At 40.6% G+C, this 10,668-nt stretch overlaps 1 protein-coding gene across 1 annotated transcript in view; it reads right to left on the bottom strand.

Moving 5' to 3' along the window:
* Positions 1–244: 244 nt before the first annotated feature.
* lrriq1 (leucine-rich repeats and IQ motif containing 1) overlaps positions 245–10,668 on the bottom strand; it is a 40,660-nt gene continuing 30,236 nt past the window's right edge. The window contains exons 23-26 of the mRNA XM_032523961.1: positions 6,842–6,956; positions 5,675–5,735; positions 4,953–5,088; positions 245–1,791 (exon numbers count right to left, since the gene is read on the bottom strand). Coding sequence (XP_032379852.1) covers positions 1,658–1,791; positions 4,953–5,088; positions 5,675–5,735; positions 6,842–6,956 — 446 coding nt within the window. The 3' untranslated portion in view covers positions 245–1,657. The remainder of the gene's footprint in view (positions 1,792–4,952; positions 5,089–5,674; positions 5,736–6,841; positions 6,957–10,668) is intronic.

Below are 10,668 nucleotides of genomic sequence, written 5' to 3'. Positions count from 1 at the left end.
TCTCTGCCAAACTCCCATCTGACAACATTTGCTGACTTGAGGTCAGGCTGGCAGAGCAGTCTGGGCTGAGAGGGACATTCTTCGTTGTATCTAAATGTGCGGTGGAGCATTTCACCAGGCAATGGATTTGGGATGTGTAAGGTTACATATAATTTACCCATTTCCCACAAGTAAACACTTCTAATGAAGACTGGTGGATGATGGTTTAACAATCTCATCTCAGAAGCAATAGTTGTAGAGAAGAACTCTGAGTCTGGGTAAATCTGAACTTGTGTCAAACAAAACAAAACTAGAGACAAGATATATTCAGTACTTTTACGTCACCTGTCTTTTCATGTTGATTGTGCAATAAAAATCTGAATGTTAAAGAAGTTGCGTAATGACAGTTTGTTGACAGAAACACCCCCCTTGATGTCCCACAGAGAGCCTGATGAAGAATCAGTCCCCCCCTGGAAGAAGACAGTGCATTGGGTTTCACAATAATCCCCAAGTGGGCAGGACCGCCACATTTCTGGCATACACCACTTACAAAATCCCCCATCAGCTCACGTACAGTCAAAACACACCTTCCAGACATGTGCAAGTGAAAGACAAGGGAAAAATAAATAGACAGACATGCATTTCCTGCCAGGGAGCCATTCTGCAGCTAAGGCTATTTGTTTTGATATTCATTAAGTTATCATTTCCAGGCGGCGGACCAGGGAGGAGGAGCCTCCAAGCCTGAGGTTCACCGCCTCTGGTTGGGCAGTGTTTGCGGACGGACGCCTAAGCTCTCCAAATTCAAATACACAGACACGGCCATTATAATCCACGACTGGAAATAAAGAAAACATTGTTCTAATTCTAACACCAATGTTTGTGCTCGGCTGATAAAAGCAGCAATTTCAAGCCCACTGTTGGTGAGCAGGAGCTAAATATAGCCGCAGAATGGGGAAATTGCAGTGAAATCTCTGGGATTTATCAAACTTTACTCTTAAGAGAGCACAAGAGAGGGTAGAAAAAGCAAGTCTCTTTCCATGGCTACAAACTGTAATTACTATATTTTTGTCAAGGGAGGAAATCAGCAGAGAAACAACAGTTCAGCATCCAAAGAAACATGAATCCACAGGTATTAAAAAGGTCCTGGTTCTTATTTTCTGCTATGATTTGCATATGAAGCGTGGCATTTTGTTCCATGTGTTTTGTTGCTGGTTGGCTGCGATCACATTCAGGCAGTGATACTTGAGCTAAATCAACATAATGGAACTGCCTGAAGATATTTGCGCTGGTCCAGGACCTATTGGGTTTAATTAATTTTCGGGACAGGGAGCTTGAGTTTTCAGCTGCGGCGATTAAATGGCATTATAAATAAAAATAAAGAAAGTCTTCTTTGTGGAAGGAAAAAATTGCCTTGTGAGACAGAAATCTAATGGTTTTAATCTTGGGTCATTCCATTTGGGTTTTTAGCACAAATACCTGTTCATACAACAACACAGGTTGTTGTTAGCCTAAACATGCTTTCCTGAACCAAATACACATATTTTGAAAATGCTGCATTTTTTTTTACAGATATGTATTAGAAGACGGACAAATACCAAATGTATCAGTCTTCAAGTTGCTCAGGGTGTTGGATAAGGACAGCAAAAGAAGGTGACGTGGTAGTAGAAGAGTTTGTGTTTTACTTGTACACTTTGTCCCGCTTCTTGCCCCCTCCCCAGCCGCCACTCAACTGGACAGGGTTGTCTCGGTAGGAGATGCGCTCCTTTTTTGACGGCGCTGATGTGACTCGCTGAGGAGATGGAACCTCCTTTCCTGGAGACAAAGAAGGAAAATGTGTCAATATCTCATATGTAAACCAAGCACTATGAAATCAGTCCATCATAGACTTCAAATGGTAATTCATACAATCCTGCAAATGAATTATATATTTGATGTTAATCCCTCATTTTGTACTCTGCGTCAATCATGATTTTACTGTATTTTTGCAAACCAGGTCTGAGTTTTTTACCCTGTTGGAGCCATTCTACAACCTTGTTTTGTTTTGTTTATATGCCACGTTGGTGATGCTAATTAATCTGCAGTTTTATGTTGGAGAACTGGGTGGAGCATTGTCTTTGGGAAGTCATATAGGTAATTAACAACCAGGGGTACACAGGTGTGTGGCTAGGCGAAAAAGCATAACGCTTTTCGCCGTGCCAGGTTTGCGTGTCATTGTCTGATTTGTGTGCAAAAGAAAATGAATGGAACTAAACCGGAAATAAATTGCAATGGACTGTATTGCTTGTGCTAGCAAGTGAGCAGGCCGTCAGGAAAATAAATGGGTCACAGCACCGAAATGCAGACAGATTGTGGACATTGATTATTGGCATGCAGAACACGAAGTAAGTTCTTTCCCGGTCCCACCTTAGTGGCCTACTGTAGGAGTTGGTAAAAGACACTACATATCCACTAAGTCATTTTTATGTTCCTTGATATCATGGGTTGTCAATAATCCTTATAACAATGGTTTCTAGACGAAGGACAATCTATGGCTTCCGAGGCAAACCGTTGCTACAGCTCTTGTACAGTAAAAGTAATGCATCAATTCTTGTACATCTGCAGTCAAAACGTAGTCTCGGGTTGACTTTCATGGAATTGCAATTTTCTGCCACAAACATGGAGTACAGAGCATTATCTTTATGATGCAGGTTTGATTTTGTGCAATATATGCAATTCACAACAACACCTTTGCTTAAACCTAACAACAAGGAATTTGCAACTTCTGCCCTTGAATAATTCAACTTTTGACTTGTCTCTGTCTCGGGAGACTCAAGACAACACAATATTTGATCTCACTGTAAAGACTTAAGTCTGAGCAGGTGAGTTTTTTGTTTGTGTGCTCCGACTGCCAGGAGCGCTGTGCGCTGTATCAGAGGCCCTTCCATTTCACCTGGGGATCAGTACAAAGCCTTTCAAACACATAGTACAAAGGCAGCGCATCTACTAAGCATTATGCATTCCACGTGTACGGCCCAGGACTGCGGTATCCACGGCTGCCCCACACAGGGAGCCTAACAGCGGGGAGGGCTCTGGAAGGGGGGGGGGGGCACACTGCATGTACTGACCTGGCTCCAAGTATCTGCACAGCTGGTACACTGTATAGAGTATCTATCCGCTCACAAGTCCTACCTAACCGCACCTCTCTAGTTTTTGATTTTACTCATGTCCATAGTGTAACACTGTGCTTTTCCTCTCCTCGTGCTTTGTGTATGTAGTCTTTTGTGTTTATTTTCAAAAAAATTAGGCCAGCCTTGGTGGCTTAATTTAGTTTAATAAAGACTTTTGTCCAATTATCTGTTCTAAATCAAAAACGGAATGCAAAACCAGACACACATGTTGCTAATTTCAAACAAAGTTGTGCAGTCATGCTATTAAATGTACGGAGATAACACATTTTACCCAACCACTGTGACCAAATAAATTGTTTTCGATCATTTTACTCCTATTAGAGTACACAATTGAGGGAACAGATATGCAACTTAAGTGGTTTCCTCTGCACATGTAATGAAAATATTTTGTGGGCCTGGAAACGCATTTTATGGCGAGTATCGCATTGCAATAGGTTATGGAGTTGGTTATAGAGTATTTATGTAATCTTTACTGCTATGGCAAACTAAGTGAACCTTCTCGCTTTAAACCTTCACTTTGATGTATGCATGCCACTTCAGAAGCAAAGGATAGACAACATTTTAATAAATTATTTTTTTGCCTCTTGTACTGGCTCGTGTGGGCAGACTTTAAAAAGCTTTCCTGATTCCAACCAAGTAACCCATGTCCTTTGATATGATGTTTTTTCCAAGTTTCAAGTTTATAAAATATCTAATTGGCTTTTTGAGAAATGCTCTTGCCTTACATACACATTCATATTTCAATTTGCCCTACACACTTTTGATAAGTGGTATGCAAACAAAGAGGCTTTCTTTCTTTTGGCCTTACTCCCGAAGAGAACAACAGTCTCCTGCTTAGCCCGACAACACTCACTCCGGCTGCTGCACCTCGTGGAAATCATTTTGAAATCATCACCGGAATTCAATTTGGCTTCATTAACGGGGACAGGGCTCTCCTTCACTTGGATTCCTGGACTTGTTTAATGTGGTCATCTGCAGTCAGCCTGTCAGTAGCATCTTTGTCACTCAAACTCCTGAGCCCTACTTCTTCTGACAGAAGAGCCAGTCATTCTTCACTGAAAGGACTTTTTTTTTCCTGCCCGTTTCCTGTCAGAGGAGAAATTCACGGCACTCTGTCCCCGGCCCGACCTTATGGCTCCCCTCCCCTCCCGAAACAGCCGACCGGTGGACTCAGTCTAGGCTGAATAAGCAGCAGCCTTTATCCCTGGCTCGGCGCATTCAGGTCTGTGAGACCCATACCCACGGGTGCAAGAGTGTAAACATAGAAACATCTGTACACGCACATGCTTAATGTACAGGTATATGGAAAAAAAGATATAGCTATACAATTACAATCTATGATTTCTTAGGTTTGAGCATGAAATTGCTAAGTTTGACTTTGTCCCAAATGTCAGCTCAGCTTAATAATAAGTGCCATAAATAATACATTTGCACAATATGCACAAGTATATTATATAATCATACGTATGGCTGTCTATCATTCAATCATAAATACAGTATGTGTATGGATGCGTGTTTGTATGTAAAAAAATAAATAAAAAAATGAGAACACTGATCAGTAATGCCTGACTAGTGAAGTTACTTAACTAATCTTTAAATTAAGTGTTGGCAATACATTTCTCTATTACCATTTATCTGGATTACCAGTTATTGTGAGAGAGGGTTTTTAACAGAGTCAGTGACAGAAATAATAAGAATCTTCTGTTTCAGGACATTTTATGATTTCTTGTTTTTTTTGGATTCTGATTAAGTTCAGTTAGAAATGATTTTGGGTAGAAATACAGCTGTGAAGTTAACAAGACTCACTTGCACGACCCAAAGAGTTTCTGCGAGGATAATTGTTCTCTTTGCAAGGCTGGGCAGCTAAACTGCTGTTGGCCCACAACCCGTTGGCCCACAATCCATTGGCCTGATGTAGACCTTCTGTATATCCTGGGTCAGCCTGCACGCACCACACAGTAACACACAGACACACACACATAAATGAGGCCCAACATGACACGTCTCACGCAAGCAGTCCAGCATTTTGAGAAAAACATTAAACAAGCAGCGGCTCTACGGTCTGAACATATTTAAGAAACAGGAGGAAGGGGGCGGCTCCTTTTGTCAGTGATCATAATTTGAACTGCTCTATAACAGCACAGGGAGACCGGCAGTTTCCGACTTCAAAGAGCGTACGAGCATCAGTATCGTTCACAGGTCGAGGCAAACTGCTCCAAAGTGACACTGGGATTTCTGCAAGTAAAAGGAAGAAACTGCAGCCAATTGATCCAATTGAAAGTGTCACGGTGGAGTTAAACCTCAGACTAACCTCCCCTCTGCCTCCTTCAAATCAAAGCGGATGAGACAGGCTCCAGGAGAGGGAACTTACAGCGCAGGACATGACTCTGACTGATGAATGTAAATACTGCATACCTTCACATACATGTACATGCAACTTCCCCCTAGAAAAGATTCCAATCAAGATGCACTCATCATTCCACAAAGTGAATGAACTGCAGGGAAAACAGGAAGGGAAGTACACTCACCACAAGCTGCACTCTGCCACCGTTGAGAATGTCAGCGCTGATCTCCGGTAAGAAATGCTCGCTGAGGATTAGAAAACAACAAAAAAGGCTTTGCATATTTTGAATGAATGCAATTACCTTTGACATATCTTAAAATAAACACAGATGCCATGTATGATCATTCAAAAATGTTCATTTGTTACATAAGGCATCGCACAGGCCTACATGCTCACTGCCTCTGTTACAGTTGTACTGAAGTGTCAGCTCTTTTGGCATTTTGGTGATACTTTGGCCCTCTGCATTAACAAAACAAAACAGTATTGCACAAATAATTTGATTTTACCAAATTTCAAATTACCAGCTAATAAAGGTAAGAGAAAAAGGCATGCACTCATGCACCATCCAGAAATCAAAGGTCAAAGTCCCCCTTGACATACAAATGTATTTTACTTATTGTTATTTGACTTTGATTTCTGACCTTCATGGTTCAGAATATTGCATGTGTTGCAGAGTTTGACATTAGACACCCTTTTATTTTCCATTTTTATGGTTGTTTGTTAGACCTCCATTGAGAACAGACGTTGTAATGAAGTAGGAGATACTTTGTGTCAGCAGTTAAACTTTCAAAATAAAAAACACATGCATGTTGTTTATATTGTTGTTGTATCATTCAATGAATTAGGAGAAGGTGTATTTTGGTTTAAATTTTTTTTTTTTTTTAATGTTAAAAGAGGGAATTTAACTTAACTACTACTAATAATAATAATAATAATAATAATAATAATAGTAGTCCATTAAAGTCTCACTTTACCCAAATAAAAAATAAAAAACACTTATTAACGATAGCAGAATCTAGCCATGAAAATAGTTTTGCCTTTATTTATTCAGGTTTTGAATAACATATTGACTACCTATACACATAATGAATAACATTTGGCATATTGTTGTGGTGCTTATAGCATTAAAAAAGCAAAGCAAAATGTCTTTCCAGAAATAATGTCCCAGCTGTGCAGTATAATCCACATACAGTACCTCACTGTAAAATCAAACAGATATTTCAAAACATGAACAGATAAAAGAAACACTACGTACATGGCTAAATATTACCAGAGGGGGAATTAAGAATAACATTTTTAGCTACAGAACACACCGCCTACACCCTCTTATGACCCACATGAAGTGCCTCACCTCTCTGAGTCCCTGTCAGAGTGAGCAGCCTGGGTGCGCAGCCACTGCTCAGCTCGCTCCTGCGTCACTCGCTCCACCTTCTCTGCCTGCTGAAGGCCCAGCTCAGCCTCACCAACTGCATTCGACAGAAGACATAAAATAAACGTCAAAGGTAATTGTTTCTTTTCTCTAACTCCTCTTGTCAGTTAAGTAACATTCTTGACGACACTGAAAGCTCAAAGAATGAGTGTGCTGCCTAATCAGCGAAAGTTGCGGTGAAGGTGGCATGTTTCTAAATGACAAGAGGCGTAATAAATATTGCAGTGAAAGAGCTGTGTTAGCGGATGCTCTCCCATGTACAAGTTTAACAAATAAACAGCTCATTGGCCTGGTCTGTGGCAATGTTTGACATGTTTCCGTGTAATTACAGCCGGCCAGGGTTCCCAGCACTGGGAGAGATCAGTGGTCAAAGCTTCCAGCGTTTATGTTTGGGCTTAAGGTGGTCTATTTGTTTGGAGGACTCAGGGGCATTACTACAATACATTTAAAGTTGCTGAAAGATGCAACAGGAGAGGATCTGCTTTGTTCAACAACTGTTGGAACTTGTGGTTCTTTGTCAAGTTTGATCCAAGCAATGTTCCAACAGTTTGTTAAAGAAAGAAATCTGAAAGGCTGCTGATTTATGAGTTAAGCTGAAATCCCATAATAAGGCTGTAATACATAAGTAAACATTTATGTTGCGCTGACAGCAATGCTAGCTTAGATGGGTGTAAACTGATAATAAATTTTGACAGCCCAATGCTGGGACTAATGATGCATTTATTTAAGCCATTTACTTGCTTTTGCTGAGCTATTAAAAACAAGAGAAAAGCTTTACGGTTTTCATGGGTTAATTGAGAAGCCCCACTATAAATGTCAAGTGATATATGCTTCCCCCCTGGGGCAGCAAAGGCCAGGAAATGGCTACTCGCAGTCTTGCACTTCCCAATGCTAAAAATACACAGAGAGAACAGGCAGTCCAGTAAAACACACAAAGAAATATCTTTTTTAAACAAAAACTTGCTTATATATATGTATATATGTACTTAGTATAGCACTCCAAACAAGGTTTCTGTGCTGCCTGTTCATGTCATTATCATAGGATTCTATGTGATTAGATCCAAAGTTGCATGAAAGACAGATGATACAGTTCAAATCCCCAAAGGTAAATGCATGAATTGCGGAATGAAGCAGTCAGTGTGTACATGGTCATACAAGGTGAGCACCATGAAAAACGTTTACATTTCTGTTGCACTCTAGTAGCACAGAAAAACTCTCCTCTCCCTTTTTCCCTCTGAACCCTGCACTAAACCCCCCTCCTGACCCCATCCAACCTCCTGGATCCCCCTCCAGTACTCCTCCAGGACATCAGGAGGGGCCCTGTAGGAGTCATGCCTGTTAAGAGGGGCTCTTAAGCACATTAAGCGATTTTGTCTCTACTGAGGAGGGGAGAGTTCTGACTTTATATCAGAGGGTTGGGGAGGAGGGTGGAGGCTTTGGCGTCCACAGCAAACCAGAGCTGAAGCAGACACACTGTTGGAAATTCGGAGCCTCCTCCCTCCAACTTCATTGCATAAAATAAGCACAGGGTCAGGCAGTAGATCAGGAGACCCTAATCAGAAAAGACAAAAAATTGTGCCATAAATGAGTTATTGAGTAGTAGTAGTATGAGTACTTAGTACCTTATTGTCCCACTAGAGAACTGCGCTTCCAGAATTCAGAGTTACTTGTTATTCCTAGAGTCACCAAAAGTAGAATGGGAGCCAGAGCTTTCAGCTATCAGGCTCCTCTATTGTGGAATCAGCTTCTGGTCTGGGTTCGGGGGGCAGACACCGTCACCGCATTTAAAAGTAAACTTAAAACGCTCCTCTTTGATAAAGCTTATAGTTAGGCCCACCTTTTTCTCTTCATAGCCATCTACAATATAATCAATATTTTAATAAAACTAGAGAAAGCCAGGGCAGTACAGCCTGACCAGGCTCCTCTCTTTACCCTGTCTCTCTTAGTTATGCTGTAATAGTTTTAGACTGCCGGGGGACTTCCTTTGACACACTGAGCTCTTCTCTCCTTTATCTTTCCATTTGTGTGCATCCATGTCCCAGAAATACCTGTTACTAACCTAGCTCTGGGGAGTCATTACCCGGAGTCCTTATGTTCTTTTTCCCCCAGCATGTTTCCTTGGATAGGGGAGGCTCCAAAACCATGGTTGCAGCTTTAGCCGTGGTCCTGCTACACGTCCTGCAATGTCCTGTTACATCCTGCTACACTCTGCAGCGCCCTGCTATGCTTTGCTGTGCTTTGTAATGAAATGCAGTGCCCTGCTATGCTATGAACTATGACAAACTACTATTTTCACTGTCACTGTTCCATTATCTTTTACTGTGACTATTATTGCCACTATTCATTTCAATCCCAACCGGCCCGCCAGACACCGCCTACCAAGAGCCTGGGTCTGACCGAGGTTTCTTACTAAAAGGGAGTTTTTCCCCGCCACTGTCGCACTGTTGCTTGCTCTTGAGGGAACTACTAGAACTGTTGGGTTCTTGTAAATTATAGAGTGTGGTCTAGACTTACTCTATTTGTAAAGTGTCTCGAGATAAATATTGTTATGAATTGATACTATGAATAAAATTGAACTGAAATTGAATTGAGTTGATGACCTGAGTATTCTGAACAGTTCTAGTCAACGTGAGCTGAGCAGTGGGAATAAGAGGCAAGAAAGGCAAGCGGTCAGACAGTCAGCCTGTAAAACACTCAGGAACTCTTCCTTTTATATTGCACACTTTCAATAACTTTAGTTTTCTAACTAAACTTTTTGTTTTTGCCTTACATTTGCACTATTTACAAATAATTAATGTATAGCACATATTACTTATCTATTTAATTGTATATATTTCTTAACTTTATTATCTTTATATTTATTTATTTATTTATTATCTTTTATATTATACTACGTATCCTCATTGCAGTGTGGGTCAGAGTGAAACGTATTTTCAATTGCTCTGTATGACTGGCACACATTACAGAATTGACAATAAAGTTGACTTGACTTGAATCAGGTTATAAACAAGCCAAAGGTTTAGTCAGAATATTTTATTTATGAGCAAAATGAGAGTGCACAAACCTGTAATGTTGGTCATATTTCTGCATTGCACAGTAAGACTGTGTTCATACAAATGTCCAGCCAAGACGCTAAATCAACAATTAAGTTGAACCTCAAAGTCAGTCTGTACAAAAGGAGATGTTGTCTCAGTATTCTTGAAACAAATTAGCGTGACGTATGCTCTATCTGCGTCTAAAGAGCACAAGGGTTAGCCAAATTTTGCCATCATAGAAAGAGGGGAGTCGCAAGAAATCCTGAAAATGAGGATAACATTATTGAATCGGTCAATGTCCCCATTTTCCCCTGGTCTTAACGTAACAGGGCCTATGTCTCCTTAAAAAGCATACTGTACATAGTGTTGCAGTCTATAAACAGAAAGTGACATAGTTGTGTGAAGAGTGTAAACAATAAGCTTGAGAGAGAAATTCAAACCATGCCTACTGTCTCACCTTTGTGCACCTGGCCAGCCAATCATCTCAAATGATGTGCGATTGTTGGATTGTCTATTTTGGAACGTAAAAAACAAAAGAATTGGACACACTCCAATTTTCTACCATTCTACGAACAGTTGAATAGGATCGTATTTTGATGCATACTGAGCCCTTTAAAGAGGTAAAGAACATTTGATTAATCTTCCAAATAAGTTCTGCTAAGATTTTGGTTTGTTTAAAGTGCCCATATTAGGCTCATTTTCAGGTTCATAATT

The sequence above is a fragment of the Etheostoma spectabile genome, chromosome 8, assembly GCF_008692095.1.
Source record: "Etheostoma spectabile isolate EspeVRDwgs_2016 chromosome 8, UIUC_Espe_1.0, whole genome shotgun sequence".
Lineage (NCBI taxonomy): Eukaryota > Metazoa > Chordata > Actinopteri > Perciformes > Percidae > Etheostoma > Etheostoma spectabile.
This window is presented reverse-complemented; position numbering and strand designations above follow the sequence as displayed.